This window comes from Rattus norvegicus, chromosome X, assembly GCF_021556685.1.
Source record: "Rattus norvegicus strain SHRSP/BbbUtx chromosome X, alternate assembly SHRSP_T2T, whole genome shotgun sequence".
In the NCBI taxonomy this organism is placed as follows: Eukaryota; Metazoa; Chordata; class Mammalia; order Rodentia; family Muridae; genus Rattus; species Rattus norvegicus.
The window spans coordinates 87006552-87027824 of NC_141554.1; the positions used below are offsets into that span (position 1 = coordinate 87006552).

Consider the following 21273-nt stretch of genomic DNA (forward strand, 5'->3'; position numbering starts at 1 on the left):
AGCATGGGAGATCTTTCCATCTTCTGAGGTCTTCTTCAATTTCTTTCTTCAGCGTCTTGAAGTTCTTATTGTACCCATCTTTTACTTGCTTGGTTAAAGTCACACCGAGGTACTTTATATTATTTGGGTCTATTATGAAGGGTGTCGTTTCCCTAATTTCTTTCTCAGCTTGTTTCTCTTTTGTGTAGAGGAAGGCTAATGATTTATTTGAGATAATTTTATACCCAGCCACTTTGCTGAAGTTGTTTATCAGCTTTAGTAGTTCTCTGGTGGAACTTTTGGGATCACTTAAATATACTATCATATCATCTGCAAATAGTGATATTTTGACTTCTTCTTTTCTGATCTGTATCCCCTTGACCTCCTTTTGTTGTCTGATTGCTCTGGCTAGAACTTCAAGAACTATATTGAATAAGTAGGGAGAGAGTGGGCAACCTTGTCTAGTCCCTGATTTTAGTGGAATTGCTTCAGGTTTCTCTCCATTTAGTTTAATGTTAACAACTGGTTTGCTGTATATGGCTTTTACTATGTGCAGGTATGGGCCTTGAATTCCTATTCTTTCCAGGACTTTTATCATGAAGGGGTGTTGAATTTTGTCAAATGCTTTCTCAGCATCTAATGAAATGATCACGTGGTTTTGTTCTTTCAGTTTGTTTATATAATGGATCACGTTGATGGTTTTCCATATACTAAATCATCCCTGCATGCCTGGGATGAAGCCTACTTGATCATGGTGGATGATTATTTTGATATGCTCTTGGATTCGGTTTGCCAGAATTTTATTGAGTATTTTTGCATCGATATTCATAAGGGAAATTGGTCTGAAATTCTCTTTCTTTGTTGGGTCTTTGTGTGGTTTAGGTATAAGAGTAATTGTGGCTTCATAGAAGGAATTCGGTAGTGCTCCATCTGTTTCAATTTTGTGGAATAGTTTGGATAATACTGGTATGATGTCTTCTATGAAGGTCTGATAGAATTCTGCACTAAACCCGTCTGGACCTGGGCTCTTTTTGGTTGGGAAACCTTTAATGACTGCTTCTATTTCCTTAGGAGTTATGGGGTTGTTTAACTGGTTTATCTGTTCCTGATTTAACTTCAGTACCTGGTATCTGTCTAGGAAATTGTCCATTTCCTGTAGATTTTCAAGTTTTGTTGAATATAGGCTTTTATAATAAGATCTGATGATTTTTTGAATTTCCTCTGAATCTGTAGTTATGTCTCCCTTTTCATTTCTGATTTTGTTAATTTGGACACACTCTCTGTGTCCTCTTGTTAGTCTGGCTAAGGGTTTATCTATCTTGTTGATTTTCTCAAAGAACCAACTGTTGGTTCTGTTGATTCTTTCTATGGTCCTTTTTGTTTCTACTTGGTTGTTTTCAGCTCTGAGTATGTTATTTCCTGCCTTCTACCCCTTCTGGGTGTATTTGCTTCTTTTTGTTCTAGAGCTTTTAGGTGTGCTGTCAACCTGGTGACATATGCTCTTTCCTGTTTCTTTCTGCAGGCACTCAGTGCTATGAGTTTTCCTCTTAGCACAGCTTTCATTGTGTCCCATAAGTTTGGGTATGTTGTACCTTCATTGTCATTAAGTTCTAAAAAGTCTTTAATTTCATTCTCTATTTCTTCCTTGACCAGGTTATCGTTGAGCATTGTTCAACTTCCACGTATATGTGGGCGTTCTTCCCTTATTGTTATTGAAGACCAGCTTTAGGCCGTGGTGGTCTGATAGCACACATGGGATTATTTCTGTCTTTCTGTACCTGTTGAGACCCGTTTTTTGACCAATTATATGGTCAATTTTGGAGAAAGTACCATGAGGAGCTGAGAAGAAGGTATATCCTTTTGTTTTAGGATAGAATGTTCTATAAATATCTGTTAAGTCCATTTGGCTCATGACTTCTCATAGTCTGTTTACGTCTCTGTTCAATTTCTGTTTCCATGATCTGTCCATTGATGAGAGTGGGGTGTTGAAATCTCCTACTAGTATTTTGTGAGGTCCAATGTGTGTTTTGAGCTTTAGTAAGGTTTCTTTTATGTATATAGGTGCCCTTGTATTTGGGGCATAAATTTTTAGGATTGAGAGTTCATCTTGGTGGATTTTTCCTGTGATGAATATGAAGTGTCCTTCCTTATCTTTTTTGATGAATTTTAGTTGAAAATTGATTTTATTTGTTATTAGAATGGCTACTCCAGCTTGCTTCTTCTGACCATTTGCTTGGAAAGTTGTTTTCCAGCCTTTCACTCTGAGGTAGTGTCTGTCTTTGTGTCTGAGGTGTGTTTCCTGTAGGCAGCAGAATGCAGGGTCCTCGTTGCGTATCCAGTTTGTTAATCTATGTCTTTTTATTGGGGAGTTGAGTACACTGATGTTGAGAGATATTAAGGAATAGTGATTATTGCTTCCTGTTATATTCATATTTGGATATGAGGTTATGTTTTTGTGCTTTACTTCTCTTTGTTTTGTTGCCAAGGTGATTAGTTTCTTGCTTCTTCTAGGGTATAGCTTGCCTCCTTATGTTGGGCTTTACCATTTATTATCCTTTGTAGTGCTGGATTTGTAGAAAGATATTGTGTAAATTTGGTTTTGTCATGGAATATCTTGGTTTCTCCATCAATGTTGATTGAGAGTTTTGCTGGATACAGTAACCTGGGCTGGCATTTGTGTTCTCTTAGGGTCTGTATGACATCTGTCCAGGATCTTCTGGCCTTCATAGTCTCTGGCGAAAAGTCTGGTGTGATTCTGATAGGTCTGTCTTTATATGTTAGTAAGGGTCAAGTAACTCCTTCTTACAGTAGTAAAATCTGTCAAGTTTCGAGCTGTTCTACTTCTATAGAACTCTGGTGACAACAGAGAAAGAACACATCGATCATGTTAAAAAATATCAGGACAAATACATGAATAAAATAACTACCATTCAGATAAACTTCCAAAAGATTTTAATTACCTAAGTATTGAAATATCCTTAAATCCTTCAGGAACTCATTCATAGATTAACATTTGCAAATGTTCTTACAATGTGAGTTGAATTCAAATTAAAGTGTGAAAAGGCAGGTTATATATTACATAATTCCATTAAATGTTTTAAAGAATCAATACAATAAATTACCAGAATGAAAGGGTCAAACTGTGGTAGACACCATTAAAACGTGGCGAATAACATGTGTACTTCCATAACTAAATGACAAAGATCTCTAATTCAAACACATTAGTACTATCTCAGTATTCCATAAAATGATTAATTTAAGCAAACAAAGTAATGTTTACAAAATTTAGTGTTAAACCCTGTAAAAACCAAATCTTCTAAAAATAGAAGCTCTTTTGTATAAAATTTTACTGAACTACATAGACTTTAGGTTTTATAATTTTTGTGTGGGAATTTTTATTTTATTTACAGGATTTTAAAGATAAAGCTTATGAAATTAAAAAAAAATAATAAGGTGGTAGTGATTTTTAAAATTCTACATTTTAAAATTATTCAAGTGAACTTCTTACAGGGTCAACTGGTTTGATCAGAAATTACTCCAAATTTTATATATAGTATCTACAAGAATTTGTTGGTTATGTACATACTTGCTTTTGCTACCATAATTAACTTACTACTTTAATATTCTTTTGATATCAATATATCTGTTGTAGGGAATGTGCCTTTTTAAAAAATTACATTATATTTGATAGTGCTGGCATTTTTTGCCGAATCTTTTTGATTTTTTTAAATTCTTACTTTAAGAAACAGAAGTGATTATCTTATAAATTATTGCTTTGAACTACAGATACCAAATCGTTTTGAATTTGTAAGGTAATCAGCTTATTACTAAAGGAATAGAGTGAAAGAAAAAAACTGAATCTTCTAAGTAGTTCTCCTTCTTTGCCTAAATAATCAACATAATTTCTAATTACTTAATATATTTCTTCTTTGATCATTTGTGACATACCTCTAAGTAAAAGGAACTAGTATGCTATTTTTCAGAGTGATGCTTTCTTTTTCTTTTTTTTCTTAACTTATTCAGTTTACCTCTCTTCACTCTCACCTCCCGGTCATCCTTTCCTTCAATCTTTCCCCTATTCTCTCCTTTCCTTCTCCTTTGAGCAGGTAGGGGTCTTTGGGTATCTCACCCTGATCCTGGCACTTTAAGTCTCTGTGAGGCTAGGCACTTCCTTTCCCACTGAGGTTATACAAGGCAGCCTAGCTAAAAGAACATATCCCACAGACAGGCAACAGGTTTTGGGATAGCTCCAACTCCAGTTGTTCCAGGCCTACATGAAGACCAAACTGTGCATCTGCTACATATGTGTGGGACAACCTAGGTGCAGTCCTTGCATGCTCTTTGGTTGGTGGTTCAGACTCAGTCCCAAGGGTCCAGGTTGATTATCCTGGTCTTCCTGTGTAGTTCTATCTCCTTCGGGGCATGAAATCCTCCTATTCTTCCATAAGAGTCTCCAAGTTCCATCCACATGTGACTGTGGGGTGTCTGTGTCTTTCTGCTTGTCTGAGTCAACTGCTTGGTGGATCTTCTCAGAAGACAGCCATGCCAGACTCCTGTCTGCAAGCATAGCAGCATATCATTGATAGTGTTAGGGATTGGTGCTTGCCCAAGTTGGGGCGTGTTATCAGTTGGCCATTCCCTCAGTCTCTACTTCAATCCGCTAGTTCCTGCCTTTCTTGTGGACAGAATAAATTTTGGGTTGAAAGTTTTGTGGGTGGGTTGGTGTCTCTATCGTTCCACTGGGTTCCTGCCTGGCTACAGGAGGTGGCCTCCTCTGGTTCCATATGTCCAATGTCATGAGCCACAGGTAAAATCACCCCCATTGCCACTTGGGCACTTCCCTTATCCCTGGTCCCTGCATCCTGGAGATACCACCCCTCCACCTCCTTACTCCATCAGTTGCAGATTTCCATTCATTTTCTTGGCCATCTAGCCATCTCTTTTATCCTTCCTCACATTTGATCCTGGACACTCAAAATTCCCTCCCCACCCTGTGCCTCCCAGTTTCCTCCATCTGCCTTTTTATGCCTATTTTATTCCCCCTTCTAAGTGGGATTCAAACATCCTCCCTTTTGCCTTCCTTCTGTTTTAACTTTTTTGGGTCTGTGGAGTATATCATGGGTATCCTGCATTTTATGGCTAATATCCACTTATAAGTAAGTACCATCCATTTGCCTGCAAAATTCATGACGCCATTGTTTTATAGCTGAATAGTATTTCAATATGTAGACGTAGTACATTTTCTTTATCCATTCCTCAGGTGAGGGACATGGTAATTGTTGCTAGTTCCTGGCTATTACAAATAAATCTGTAGTAAGCATAGTTGAGCAAGTGTCCCTGTGGTATAGTGGAACATCTTTTGTGTATATACCCAGGAGTGGTATAGCTTGGTATTGAGGTAGGACTATTACAAGTTTTCTGAGAAACTGCCAAACTGATTTCCATCTTTTTTATTTTTACATGTTGGAATTGCAGGTGTGGCTAAAGATAATTTTACCAATTGCAGAAAAATAAGAACTTGATTATGTGCTAATATGCTGATTTCATAAATTCTTCTTTGCTGCCTTGAATCTGGACAACCATGCAATGCTTTAAAGGAGCTACGGCTGTTTTTGATGGGTTGTGAATGAAACACATGAAGAGGAAGAGGGCTGTAAAAGTCATAAATGGCACATAAAATGAAGTCATCAATGAGTAAAAATTATTGAAGTTTTAGATTTCCAATTTTCTTTTTAAATGCCCTTATTGATTTGTTGCAAATACTGTTAACCCTGTATTTGGCAATTGGTGAGGACATTATCACTTGCATTCTCATTTGTAATAAAACAGATTAACTTGCTGTGAAATTTTAAGTAGACTGAGACACAACAGTAGCCACCTAATGAACCAGAGCACATTGCAGTTAAGTATCTAAATAAATGCATACTGATTACAGGGCTGAAAAATGGTTGTGTTTACTTGCAAAGAAGAAATTGTTCACAGAACTATCATTATTTGGGGGAAATTAAACTTCTAGTTCCATAAAGAGTGTTTTTTGAAACACTCCTAACTGTAGATTGATCTATGACATTGAATTTCTCCAAAATAATTTGAATTAAAAATTTAAAAAAAGCAAACCAAACCAAGAAAACAAAAAAAACCCTGTAACTTTCAGAATACCTTAGGAATTTTAATTATTTTGGTCTTTAACAAATTCATATATTTGTATAATGCATTCTTATTTCTCTCAGACTATCCCTTCTGATCCGTGTCCCGTGTTGATAAGCCCCATCCTGCCTAAATGTCCCTTTCAGATTTTTATTATGTTTATGAGCCATTGAATTGTCACAGAACCACCTATATGTCCAAGAATTTAGAACTATCCCATGGAGCATAGTGGGGCATGTTTGAATAGTGAATACTTTGGTCAGTTAGTCATGGGCACTTACAAGCATAGCAATACTGCAGCAGTACCATCATGGGTCTGATGGTTAAAGTAAGTTCAAGGGCATGACACAAAGTTTGACTTGTTACAATGTGAAAGGGTAAATGAAAGACTGATAGCATAGTACAGCTTTCATGATGTCAGTATCCACCATGGAGTGGGGTATTGCAATGCTGGGGCAATGCAACTGTTTGAAGGTCACCTACATTTCTGTGAGTAACCCCTCCCCCACCCTCTATAAGATAGCCCCCAAATCTTATTTGTTTAGTACACTGTACTTTGGTGGAATTCTCCTTTGTTTTTTTTTTCACATGCACCTTATCTTTAGTGAATGGTGAATGCATGTCTGTATATTATTGGGAAAAGTTAAAGTAACAAATTGTTACCATGTATGGAATATGGCATAAATAAAAATGGACTTGGAAGGAATGATTTTATGTCCCTTGCGTGGATGGCAAAACATACAATTGAGGCTCTAGTGTTTGAGGTAGATGTAGTTTTGAGGCAATCATAGCATGATATCCATATACAGTATATGATAGTGCAGCTTCTCACCACTGTGGTAATTTCATGGATCTTGGTCTGGGCCTTAATATGTATAGGGTCATCATGAGGTGGAATATCTCAGGTGGAATACCATCTTCTTCCATGTGATATGGTGTGGAATTCCTACTTGATGACTGGGGTGTACTATGTGAATATGAGTGTATCCTGAAAATAGTTGAATTAGAGAATGTACCATTCAAGTCTCTGAAGATAGCTCAAATGAGAAGAGATTGTCAGAAAGTCATCACAGAAGTTGCATGGCTGCTGTAATACATAATGAGTCTTTCAATATTGAGTCAGTGTTGACTGCCCAGTTGAAACGTGCTTGTATTTCAAAAGAATTACAGAGCAGGGATGAAGCTAGCACCCTCCACTTATTCTCTGATTCAGCAGGTAAATTGGATAACAGAGCAAATAAGATTGGGGAATTGGCTTGCCATTTATTATACCTAATGATTCTAAAGGGAAAGGGAATTCAAATTACCTCAATGATAATGATACGGTGCTGCGCTCCCCAAACTTGGAAACTTGCAAGAGACAGAAAGGAAAGGGAAAAAAACTGAGGTGGGAGTGATAGAAAATACTGCTCAAAGTGAATCTTTCCTCTGATACAAAGGAAAGAAAAAAGTCTCAGGATACAGACCCATGCACTTTCACAAGATAAAATTGATACAGGTAATGGATCAAATATTTTAGTTTTGTCTCATTTTTTCTTATTATTTAATTTAGTAGTCCTTTAGTTGTTGACATCTGAGATCATTATGCTTTCCAAGTAAGGGTGAGCAGATCTCAGAATCAACACATTTTAAACAATTAAAGAAGAAACAACCAAAATGGAAAAGAAGTTTCAACAACAGTCATCTAGTTAGGATTTGTGTCTTGAATATACAAACAAACTAAAAATATAAATATTAAGGAAACAAAAACAAAAACCAAAGTAAAAATGAAGTGAGTTACAGAACATAAGAGTTCTTAGAAGTACAAGTGACAGGAAAACACCTAAAAATGTTCAGTATCATTAGCCAAGATAAGTGTATATTAAAACTATATGTAGATCCCATCTCATGCCAGAGAATGACCATTATTAAGTATACAAATAACAACAACTACTGTGGATGATAAGAAAGGAGAACCCTGGGGCTGGGGATTTAGCTCAGTGGTAGAGCGCTTACCTAGGAAGCACAAGGCCCTGGGTTCGGTCCCCAGCTCCGAAAAAAAAGAACAAAAAAATGTAAGAAAGGAGAACCCTTACATACTGCTAATGAGAATAAAAAATAACTCAGCCACTCTGGAAATCATCTAGAAGTCTCTCTGAAAAACTTAAAGTAGATCTACCATATTATCCAGGTATTCCACTCCTGGGCATATATTCAGAAGACTCAATACCCTACCCCAGAGACACCTGCTCATCTAATCCAATGCTAATCTTTTTATAATAGCTTGGAAATGTCTTCAGCCTAGATGTTCATCAATAAGTGAACAGATAAGAAAAATGTGGTATATATACAGAGTGGAATTATTCCCCCACAAACAAAAATCAATCAAGAAATTTTAGAGGTAAATGGATGGAACTTGAAAGAACATTTTTAACGAATGAGATAACACATTACCATAAAGGCAACTATCTCATGTTCTCTCTCATATCTGGGTTCTAACTTCACTATTTCCTATGTATAAATTGGGGTAAATGGATGCCAGGAAACTAGAATGGAATTATTGGAGAGAGATATATCAAGGGAGGAGGGGTAGTAGATCATTAGATTTCTAATGATTTCTATTGTTTCACTCCTTAAATCAGGCTTTCCAAATTTGTTAACTGTTTCACATATTAGAGCAAATAGAAATTAGGAAGATAAATTATTAAAGTACAAGTTTTCTTATCAAATGCTAATTTTAAGTATGTTGGGCACAATGCTTTTTAAAGTATCATATATTTTGTTACTATTTATATTATTGTGTGGATGGTCCTCCAATCGTCCTTTATTCATTATGAGTCGTATTATTTTACAAGGTAGTATAAATATTAATATCAGTGTCAGTTGTCCTGCTTTTCCCAAATTAACAATATCAATCACTAAGAACAATACACTTCTATTATAGCAGGATATAAGGGAAGTGTGTCTGTGTATACCTCTGTGTGTGGTTCCTTGTATAACTACACAATAATGTTGATCTGTCAGTTATAATGTTCCCAGCAACTAATGTGTATTCTTCTTGTCCATTCACTTATAATTCTGTTGACAGATATAATTAATTAAATTAAATTAAATATTTTTACCAAATTATATTACAATAAACCAGAAATGGTCTCATATTTGGAATTACTACTGTTATTAAATTTATTTTTTATTTTTGTGTATGGATGTTTTGCCTGCATGAATGTCTATGTATAATGTGTGTATCTGCTGTTCATGGAGGCCCTCATAAGGTGTCAGACTCCCTAGGTCTGGAGTTATAGATGGTGATGTATTGCAATTTGGGTGCTGGTAATTTTGCTTACATCCTCTGAAGAAGCAGCTTGTGATCATATGTATAAAGCCATCACTCCATCCTCATGTATGATTAAATTATTTTCTGAGATATATTTTGTGTGCATAGGTGTGTGTTCATGAATACTTACTATGAGGAATATATATATATATATATATGTATATATATATATATATATATATATATATATATATGTATATATAAAATGAGATAACCAATCAGGTGTGATTCTTTTGACTTGTAAACTTCTGGTCTTGAAATGATTTGTGGTTTAAAGCCTCTACATAGATCTTATGAACTTTCTCAAACATCCCTCCAAACTACAAAAAGCGTGTTTTTCTAAATTTTTCGGAGGGTGGGGAGTCGGGAGAGAGTGGATGGGTGGGTAGGGGAGTACCCTTATGGAGGCAGGAGGTAGGAAGATGAGATAGGGGGATTCCGGAGGGGAAACTGGGAGGAGTGATAACATTTGAAATATAGATAAAGAAAATATCCAATATAAATGAAAAAATAACTTAAAAACATACTGTCTATTTACAATAACCTATTTTTATTTATTTTTTTTATTAACTTGAGTATTTCTTATATACATTTCAAGTGTTATTCCCTTTCCCAGTTTCCGGGCAAACATCCCCCTCCCTTTCCTTATGGGTGCTCCCCTCCCAACCCTCCCCCCATTGCCGCCCTCCCCCCATAGTCTAGTTCACTGGGGGTTCAGTCTTAGCAGGACCCAGGGCTTCCCCTTCCACTGGTGCTCTTACTAGGATATTCATTGCTACCTATGGGGTCAGAGTCCAGGGTCAGTCCATGTATAGTCTTTAGGTAGTGGCTTAGTCCCTGGAAGCTCTGGTTGCTTGACATTGTTGTACTTTTGGGGTCTCGAGCCCCTTCAAGCTCTTCCAGTTCTTTCTCTGATTCCTTCAACGGGGGCCTATTCTCAGTTCAGTGGTTTGCTGCTGGCATTCGCCTCTGTATTTGCTGTATTCTGGCTGTGTCTCTCAGGAGCGATCTACATCCGGTTCCTGTAGGCCTGCACTTCTTTGCTTCGTCCATCTTCTCTAATTGGGTGGCTGTATATGTATGGGTCATATGTGGGGCAGGCTCTGAATGGGTGTTCCTTCAGTCTCTGTTTTAATCTTTGCCTCTCCCTTCCCTGCCAAGGGTATTCTTTTTCCTCATTTAAAGAAGGAGTGAAGCATTCACATTTTGATCATCCGTCTTGAGTTTCGTTTGTTCTAGGGATCTAGGGTAATTCAAGCATTTGGGCTAATAGCCACTTATCAATGAGTGCATACCATGTATGTCTTTCTGTGATTGGGTTAGCTCACTCAGGATGATATTTTCCAGTTCCAACCATTTGCCTACGAATTTCATAAACTCGTTGTTTTTGATAGCTGAGTAATATTCCATTGTGTAGATGTACCACATTTTCTGAATCCATTCCTCTGTTGAAGGGCATCTGGGTTCTTTCCAGTTTCTGGCTATTATAAATAAGGCTGCGATGAACATAGTGGAACACGTGTCTCTTTTGTATGTTGAGGAATCTTTTGGGTATATGCCCAAGAGAGGTATAGCTGGATCCTCAGGCAGTTCAATGTCCAATTTTCTGAGGAACCTCCAGATTGATTTCCAGAATGGTTGTACCAGTCTGCAATCCCACCAACAATGGAGGAGTGTTCCTCTTTCTCCACATCCTCGCCAGCATCTGCTGTCACCTGAGTTTTTGATCTTAGCCATTCTCACTGGTGTGAGGTGAAATCTCAGGGTTGTTTTGATTTGCATTTCCCTTATGACTAAAGATTTTGAACATTTCTTTAGGCGTTTCTCAGCCATTCGGCATTCCTCAGCTGTGAATTCTTTGTTTAGCTCTGAACCCCATTTTTTAATAGGGTTATTTGTTTCCCTGCGGTCTAACTTCTTGAGTTCTTTGTATATTTTGGATATAAGGCCTCTATCTGTTGTAGGATTGGTAAAGATCTTTTCCCAATCTGTTGGTTGCCGTTTTGTCCTAACCACAGTGTCCTTTGCCTTACAGAAGCTTTGCAGTTTTATGAGATCCCATTTGTCGATTCTTGATCTTAGAGCGTAAGCCATTGGTGTTTTGTTCAGGAAATTTTTTCCAGTGCCCATGTGTTCCAGATGCTTCCCTAGTTTTTCTTCTATTAGTTTGAGTGTGTCTGGCAATAACCTATTTTTAGAAGAAACACTATAGCTGATATACTGTCTACAACTCAGTTCAGTAAAATTATATATTACCTAAGTGCTATTATAATATAAAATGTAACTTCAAAACAAACATGGTACCATGATAACTCTATTAGAATTTTTCTAGTTTGCTTCTTACCCCCTGTGTTAAACAGCCTAACCAAAAGCAACTTGGGAGGAGGGGACTTTTCTTTTTAACCATTAATTAAGAAAATGCCCCACAGATGTGCTGACAAGCCAATTTAATATGTGTAATTCCACAATTGTTTCTCAGTTTGTGTCAAGTTGACAAAAAACTAACCAGTACATGTTCACAATGCTGTTATAACAAATTATCATAAATTTAGTGGCTTCAAGCAATGCAAATTTGTCATGTTATAGTTTTATAGGTCAAAAATAAGAAATAAGATTAATGTGGCCAAAATCAAGGTGCTAGCAAGCCCATATTCCTTTTCTAGATCCAAAACTGAATATGTTTCTATGTCATTTTCAGCTTCTGCAAGCCATTTTGCTTCTTGACTCATGGCCTCTTTTACCTCCAATGCCAACAATATTGTACTCTTTTTTTGACCTTTAAAATTTTTCAAAAACTTGTGATAAAATAGAGTTCACTGAAAATAATATGATAAGCCTAATGTAATATTTTCAATCACACCTGGGTAGTCCCTTCGGCTATATAATTTACTGCTTAATATCTATTCAGTTTCCTGGCAATTGAGATATAAGTTGGACATCTTAAGAAGGAAAGTGCCAGCATTCTGCCTGCTGAAATGACAGATATTGCAGAATATTAACTTATACAAATGAAGTAGTGACTTTTAATTATTTTAAAATGAACTTCTTGGGTGATTTACAAATTTTGAGGTCATCATGCAAAATCAATATGAAAATTTACAAGCACAAACTTGATAAACTAATTTTTAATATTGTAAGGATCGGACCGTTGATGATGTAATTACAGAAAATTAGACGGAGCATTTAGTGTAAGGAATTTATATGGATGAAGTACTTTATCACTGGATTTTTATTGGTAAATTATATTTATTCTATATGAGCATTAACACTAAAATTGCTTTTTGTTGTGATTTTTTATTAGAAATATTTTTTTATTTACATTTCAAATGATATACCCTTTCCTGGTTTCCTGTCCATAAACCCCCATCCCCTCACCCTCACCCTCACCCATACAGGTGTTCCTCCTATCCACCCCCTTTACTAACCCCCGACATTCCCCTGCACTGGGGGTCCAACCTTAGCCGGACCAAGGACTTTTCTTTCCACTGGTGCCCAACAAGGCTATCCTCTGCTACATATGCAGTTGGAGCCCAGGGTCAGTCCATGTATAGTCTTTGGGTAGTGACTTAGTCCCTGGAAGCTCTGGTTGGTTGGCATTGTTGTCCTTATGGGGTCTCAAGCCACTTCAAGCTCTTCCAGTTCTTTCTCTGATTCCTTCAACGGGGGTCCTGTTCTCAGTCCAGTGGTTTGCTGCTGGCATTCGCCTCTGTATTTGACATGCTCTGGATGTGTCTCTTGGGAGAGATCTATATCCGATCCCTTTAAAAATTTAGTTTTTACATTGATCATATTAACCTAACATTCAGATTCCTTTTTAAGTATAATATTCAAAAAGATATTGAATAGCTTCAGTGCTTTATAGATTTTATACCTGGCTACAGGAGGTGTGCTCTTCAGGTTCCATGTCTCCACTGGTAGGCATCTCAGCTAAGGTTGCCTTCATTGACTCCTGGGATCCTCTACTATCCTAGGTTTCTGGGATGTCCTAGAGGTTCCCCCCACCAAACACCCCCTTCAGCTATATGTTTCCATTCACTCTCCTGGACTTGTGAACCTCTCTCCTATCTCTCACCACACCTGATCCTGTCCCTAAATTCCCCTCCTCCTGCGTCTCACCCAATTCCCTTCCTCCTTTTGACTCCATTGTTCCCTCTTCTAATATGATTCAAGCATGCTCAATTAGACCTTCCTTCTTGCTTAACTTCTTTGAGTCTGTACTTTGTGGCTAATATCTACTTACCAGTGAATACATACCATATATGTCCTCTTGGGTCTGGGTTACTTCACTCAGGATGATATTTTCTAGTTTCATCCATTTGCATGCAAATTTCATAATGTTGTTTTTTTTATTTTGTTGGTTACTTTTATTTATGTATTTTTCTTTTTTTTTTACACTCCAGATTTTATTCCCCTCCTGGTCCTTTTGTTTTTTATTAGCTGAATAGTATTTCATTGTACAAAAGAATGACATTTTCTGTATCCATTCTTTGGTTGGGGGACATCTGGGTAGTTTCCAGTTATTGACTAAATAAGGCTGCTATGTAACATAGTGGAGCATACATCCCTGTTGGTATGGTGGAACACATTTTGGGTATATGCCCAGGAGCGATATGGTTGCGTCTTCAGTTATTGCTATTTCCAATTTACTGAGAAACCTCCAGATATCTTTCCAGAATAGTTTTACAAGTTTGCTATCCAACAAGCAATGAAGGAGTGTTCTTCTTTCTTCACATGTTTACCAGCATGTGCTGTCACTTGAGTTTTTGATCTTAGCCATTCTGATTGGTGTGAGGTTGAATCTTAGGGTCGTTTTGATTTGTATTTATTTCCCTGATCACAAAAGACTTTGAGCATTTCTTTATGTGCTTCTTGGCCACTCAAGATTCCCCTATTGAGAATTTCTGTTTAGCTCCGTGCCTCATATTTATTTAATTATTTAATTATTTAAATTTTCTTTTTATTGGTTATTTTATTTATTTACATTTCAAATTTTATCCCCCAGTTCCCCTCCACAAACTGCCTATCTCCTCTCCCCTCCCTCCTGTCTCTATGAGGGTGCTCCCCCACCTGCCCATCCACTCCAGCCTCAGTGCCCTAGCATTCCTCTATGCTGGGTCGTAGAGCCTCCACAGGACCAAGTGGCTCCCCTCCCAGTGATGGCCGATAAAGCAATCCTCTGCTCATATCTAGCTGGAGCCATGGGTTTCCCTGTGTGTATTCTTTGGTTGGTGGTTTAGTCCCTGGGAGCTTTGGAGAGTCTGGTTGGTTGATATTGTTGTTTTTCCTATGGGGTTGCAAACCTCTTCAGTTCCTTCAGTCCTTTCTCTAACTCCTCCATTAGGGTCCCCATGATCTGTCAGATGTTTGCCTATGTGCATCTGCCTCTGTATTTGTCATGCTCTGGCAGAGCCTCTGAAGGTACAGCTATATCTGGGTCCTGTCACCAAGTGCTTTTTGGTATCAGCAATTTTGTCTGGATTTGGTGTCTGCAGATGGGTGGATGCCTGAAGTGGGGCAGTCTTTGGATGGCCTTTCCTACAGTCTCTGCTCCACTCTTTTCCCGTGCATTTCCTTTTGACAGGAGGAATTCTACATTAATATTTTTGAGGTGGGGGGTGGCTCCATCCCTCAACTTGGTATATCCCATTTTTTAATTGGGTTATTTGGTTTGTTGGAGTCTGACTTCTTGAGTTCTTTATATATTTTGGATATTAGCCCTTTGTTGGATGTAGTGGAAATCTTTTCCTAAACTGTAGATTGTCACTTTGACCTATTGACAGTTCTTTGCCTTTCAGAAGGTTTTTAGTTTCATGAGGTCATACTTATCAATTGTTTTTTTTTTCTTTCCTTTTCTTTTTCTTTTTTTTTTTTTTTTTTTTTTTTTTTTTTTTTGGAGATGGGGACTGAACCCAGGGCCTTACGCTTGCCAGGCAAGCGCTCTATCACTGAGCTAAATCCCCAACCCATACTTATCAATTGTTGATCTTGGAACTTAAGCCATTGGTGTTCTGTTCAGAAAACAGTCTTATGTACCAATGCATTCAAAACTATTTCCCACTTTCTCTTCTATTAAATGTAGTATAACCAGTTTTATGTTGAGGTCCTTGATCCACTTGAATTTGAGTTTCATTCAGTGTGATAAATATGGATATATTCATATTCTTCTACAGGTAGATATTTAGTTAGACCAACACTGTTTGTTGAAGATATGTTTTTTTTCCCATTGTATACTTTTGGCTTCATTTTCAAAAATAGGCCACCTCCTGTAGCTAGGTAGGAGGCCCAGTGAGAGACAAGGACTCCAATCTACCCATAAAACTTTCAACCCAAAATCTGTCCTAGCTAAAAGAAATTCAGGGACATAGAGATAGCAGAGACTGAAAAATGGCCAACCAATGACTGACCCAACATGAAACCCATCCTACAGGCAAGCACCAATCCCTGACATTATTAAAGATACCCATTATTAAAGAAGCCTAGGCTAACTGTCCTCTGAGAGGCTCTACCCAGCAGCAGACTGAAACTGATACAAATAGCCAGAGCCAAACATTGGACATAGGTCCAGGACTCTTATGAAAGAGTTGGCAGAAGGATTGAAGTCCCTGAAGGGGATAGAAACCCCACAGGTAGACCAACAGATTTTATTAACCTGGACCTCTGGGAGTTCACAGAGACTAAGTCACTAACCAAGGAATGAGGTCCCAGCACATATGTAGCAGACATCCAGCTCAGTCTCCATGGCTGCCTTATCTGGCCTCATTGAGAAAGGATGTGCCTAATCTGGCAAAGACTTGATATGCCAGGTAGGGAGATACCCAGAGGAGAGCTTATCCATTTCACAGGATGGGGAATGATGCAAAAGGTTCTGTGAGGGGCATACTGGGAGGGGGAGCAACGTTTGTTCTGTAAATAAATAAATATAAATAAATAAAAATGACATTGTATAAAGATGATTCCTAAAAGTCCTTTTTTTTGGTAGAAATCAGCACATGTCTGTTATAAATTCTGATACATTAAAGCATATTGTTTCTAAATATTCCTGTAATTAGAAAAATTACCCAACTAACAAATATAACATTTGACATGTTTTGCAGGGCTCTTATGGATCTGTATTTGTAAATCTTCCTTAATACAAAGTAATGTTTCTCTTCAGACCCTGCATGGATTTTTATCTACCCAACTAACAAATATAACATTTGACATGTTTTACAGGGCAATTGTGGATCTGTATTTGTAAATCCTCCTTAGTACAAATAATATTACTCTTCAGACCCCACATGGATTTTTATCAGTCTAGACATTTGTGACATCAATAACCATTACTCTGCACCTGTCTCTGTGTCTGTCTCTGTCTCTCTTTCTGTCTCTCCCCCTACCTGTACCCATTTTCAGTCCAACTGTTATTATTGCATGTCTTTCGCAACTGTTGCTCTCCACCTTTTGTTGTTTTGAGTTAGAGTCTCTCCTTGAACCTAGAACTAAGTGTTTTAGCCAGTGGTGGTCAGTGGTTCTAGCTGGTCAGTGGTGTCTGGAGATGCTCTGGTAGCTGCCTCTCTCAGTGCTGTAGTTATACTTGTATGGTGACACAACCACTTCTTTTATGTGGAGACTTTGAATTTGAACTCAGGTCTTATGCATACACACAGCACTTGACCCACGGACGTATCTCTCTATGCTCCCATTTATGCAGTTTTAAGAAAGGCAACTTAACCTAACTTCATTTTAGCCCCATGCAACCTTCTATTATTTAATTGTAATGGCATATTTCTCCAAAGGTATCTAAGTATTCAAGTTCACATAGTGTGCTGTGTATGCTTTCAGGATAAGTGTAAGATGGATATTTCTAATGCCATTGCTAAAATTTTAGCATACATGTGAATCATTTTCTGTTTCATTTTGGGTTAGGAACGGATTCCAGAGAGTCCTTCTCCTGCTCCATCTCTGGAAGAGAGTCATCGGCCTGGGAGCCAGACCTCCTCCCACCCAAGCAGCAGTGTGTCCAGTTCTCCTTCACAGATGGATCATCAGTCTGAAAGAATGGGTGAGTGATTTCCCTAAAGCAAATAATTGAAAGATACTCTTTTAGGTGACTCCATATTATTCAACTGAGACAGGAAAATCCTGGAAGAACTGGCATTCCTTTAATATGAATGCCTTTTGAAATAATCATAGTTTGTGAAGCAATACAGTAAACAGTAGAAACAGTAGAGAATGTTAGCCTTTTCATACCCACCATAGTTTTTTTTGTTTGTTTGTTTTCCTTTTTATTTTTTTTCTTATTTAAACATGATCATTTATGTGCATCCAGATGCCCAAGGAGGAAGGAGAGAATGTCAGACCTCCTGGAGCTAGAGTTACAGTGGTGGATGATGGGGACTGCATTTAGGTCCTGTTGACCACAGAACTTTCTGTCTGGTCCCTTAACCAGTTAAAAGATCTATCTTTTTTTTTTTTCGGAGCTGAGGACCGAACCCAGGGCCTTGCGCTTGCTCGGCAAGTTGCTCAACCACTGAGTTAAATCCCCAACCTTCCTTTTCCTTTTTTAAAATTAATCATTCCATTTGTTTACGTCTCAAATAATAGTCCACTTCCCAGTTACCTCTCCACAAGACCCAAATCCCACAACTTCTGTCTCCTCCCTCCCTTTTGCCTCTATGAGGGTGCTCATTCACTCACCTACCCTACCCCCCCCCGCCAACATTCCCCTACTCTGGGGTATCAAGCCTCCCCAGAAACAAGGGCCTCCCCTCCCATTGATGTCAGACAAGGCCATTCTCTGCTACCTATGTATCTGGAACCAGGGATCCCTCACTTTACCCTCCTAGTTGGTGGTCTAGTCCCTGAGCATACTGGGTGGTCTGGCCAGCTGATGTTCTTCCTATGGGGTTGCAATCCTTCTCAGCTCCTCTAGTCTCTCCACCAGCTCTCCCTGAGCTCAGTCTGATAATTGATTCCAAGCATCCACTTCTGTATTGGTCAGTTGCTGACTGAACCTCCCAAGGAGTAGACATCCCAGTTTCCTGTCAACAAGTGTCTCTTGGCAAAGGTGTCAGTGTTGGGTCTGGTGTCTGCAGACAGGATGAATCCCCAGGTGAGGCAGTCCTCAAATGGCCTTTGCTTCAGGCTCTGCTCTATTTTTTGTCCCTATTCTTCCTTTGGGCAGGAACATTTCTGGGTTGAAAACTTTGAGATGGATGTGGGGCCCCATCCCACAACCGGGGGCTGTGCCTATCACTTAGAGGTGGTCTCTATAGGTTCTATCTACGCTTCTCTGCTAAAATCATCCCCATTGGGTCTTGGGAGTCTCTAGTTTCCCTGGCGTCTCCTAATCTCTTGGGACTGATACCATGAGATACTTATTGGTATACTATATATTTTATATGAATGTGCTGGTATGCACTATTTACTATTAAACATTATAGTTGTGACATGCGCAGCATCCCTGAGATATTTGATATAACATAATACTGTAGATAATGACTCATTTAAAGATAATTATAAAGCTAACTAACATACAATATGCCAGTGTTAAGTGCATTTTTTACAATTTTTTTCTCACAATATTTACCTCTTAGAAATTATAAAGGGGCCTATCTGACACTTGAATTTGTCCATATGATTTTTACTGTAGATATTTTTAAATTTTTAGGTAATACATTTAACCATTATTAATGTGATTGTCTATAATATGGAAACATTTACTTTTATCCCTGTTGCTCTGAACTATTGTGAGATATAATCTTGACTATCTTTGCGAAAAACATTTCAGAATGTCAAAGTGCTAAAAAAATTTGAGAAGATAAATATATTTTGTTTTTATTTTTACTTTGCTTAACATTTCATTCTCTATGATCTTACTCATCTATATAGAAATTGTCAGAAACATTCAGCTAAATAAATTCTCAGTATAAAATATTATGTTTTTTTTTATCCTGGTAAAATGTTCCTAACTCTTCTATTTTTACACAATCCAGTATCCTATGTTTATATTTTCTTTTATTAAAATGATTTCTGATTTTTCCAGCAATCCATTTTCAGAAATGTTTTATGTGTTTTAGATTTTCACAGTTCATAGTAGTGCTTATTTTAGGCTCTCCAAAATAATTGGATGCTGAAGGAGGAGAGGAATTCAGGAGATTAGGATCTGTATTCTGTTCTAAATTTGTGCTACGGAAAGATAGAGATAATTTCTTTTTCATGGAACTTTATCTATATCTATGTTTATCAGAATTATATATTTTCTGTGTTCCCAGTTTAATATATAGCTCAGTGATTCTTAAACAAAACTGTACATTATAATAACCTGTGGAATTTTTTGAATGTACTATGAATTTAATTCACTTGAGATAGAACATAGTTTGAGCATCAACATGTTTTGCTTCTCTGTCTCCTTGGGAGTTCCTAATGCAGAGTGAGGTTAAAGACATGATGAGTATCAGCTTGACGATTCTGTTCTTTAGTGATCAAGTTTTAATTCCCAGAAAGAGGTATTTAACCTTTCTTCTAGGTTATGGGCAGGGACTACCTAGCTTTTAAAAGTTTGAGTACAGGGTTGGGGATTTAGCTCAGCGGTAGAGCGCTTGCCTAGCAAACGCAAGGCCCTGGGTTCGGTCCCCAGCTCCGAAAAAAAATAAGTTTGAGTACAAATGATTGTAGGAGATCTGAACAAGACAAGAAGCTATAACTAAATAAATTTATTGAATCAAAAACCAAGTAAAGCATATATTACTCTGTTGGTATAATCATACTGGGTTATTGAAAAAACATGGAAGCTACTTATTTCTATATAATCTATTTATGCAGGAGAGAGAATCAGTTATTGAGTGCTGAATTAAAGTTGAATATATAGGGAAATATACTTGCCAAATGTTATGGCATATGAGAATGGGTATTATATTTCAAAGTAAAATAAAATACTTCATATGAAATGGAATATCTTAGAAAACTATTGACAAATAATGCATATGCAATTCCATTGACAGTGATTTTCAGTATATGCACATTTCACAACTGCCCAACCATGATAGAAATGTTATCTACAATTGAATAGAAAGGTGTAATAGATTTTAGCTGTAAAATTGCAATATCTTATTTCTGGAGCTGTAATGTTTCAGTGAAATATAACTGCAAAAAATGAAATAATACATTGCAAATTAATGTTTTTCTTCTGTAAGTGTAAATGTTTTGCAAAGACTCAGAAAATTATATCCTAATATGAATTTTGTACATATTTAGGAATGTTTCCACAGTAAGTTAAAGGCAAAATTATTTTAACCTCATGAATGATTAACTTATAAACTCATTTATTAAATACTTTGAGTTTATTACTTATATAGCTGAAAAACTAATTTGCATAATCATTTTTAAAAAGAAATACATATATGATATAAATAGTATATATTAAAACATTGCTAGTACTAAATGTGAATGATACTTTAAAGTTCGCCATGAATTGTCATCTTAGTGATGCTCATGATTTTGGCTATCATAGCAAATCTTTCTTATGTAGCAGAAGTATATAAAATAAATGTAAAAAGTTGGCGTATGTCAGTCGTTTATGTACTTTTATAAATTATGTGGGTATTTTGCATGAAACTATACCCAGTTCCCTTTTTCATTTTTAGTTATGATGCCCAACAATAGAGAAGAAATTATTATTGACCAAGATAATGGACAAAGCATAAAAAAATTCCAAAGGGATAATAAAGGTAAAATGATTTTGTCTTATTTGATATGTGTATGAAGATTAGACCCTAACTCGGTACTCTAGTAGTGTATATCTTATTGGCATTTATCCAAGTCAGAGTAGACTACAGCTCTCATTGGATAAATTC

The 21273-nt window shown here is 37.2% G+C and overlaps 1 protein-coding gene across 50 annotated transcripts in view; it reads left to right on the forward strand.

The window, feature by feature from the left end:
* Positions 1 to 21273, forward strand: part of Dach2 (dachshund family transcription factor 2) — a 563517-nt gene that overhangs the window by 455414 nt on the left and 86830 nt on the right. For 43 of the 50 annotated variants that reach the window (XM_087599387.1, XM_087599389.1, XM_087599396.1 and 40 more), the window contains 2 exon segments: positions 17345 to 17480; positions 21064 to 21147. In XM_087599387.1, coding sequence (XP_087455513.1) covers positions 17345 to 17480; positions 21064 to 21147 — 220 coding nt within the window. 50 annotated transcript variants of the gene reach the window in all.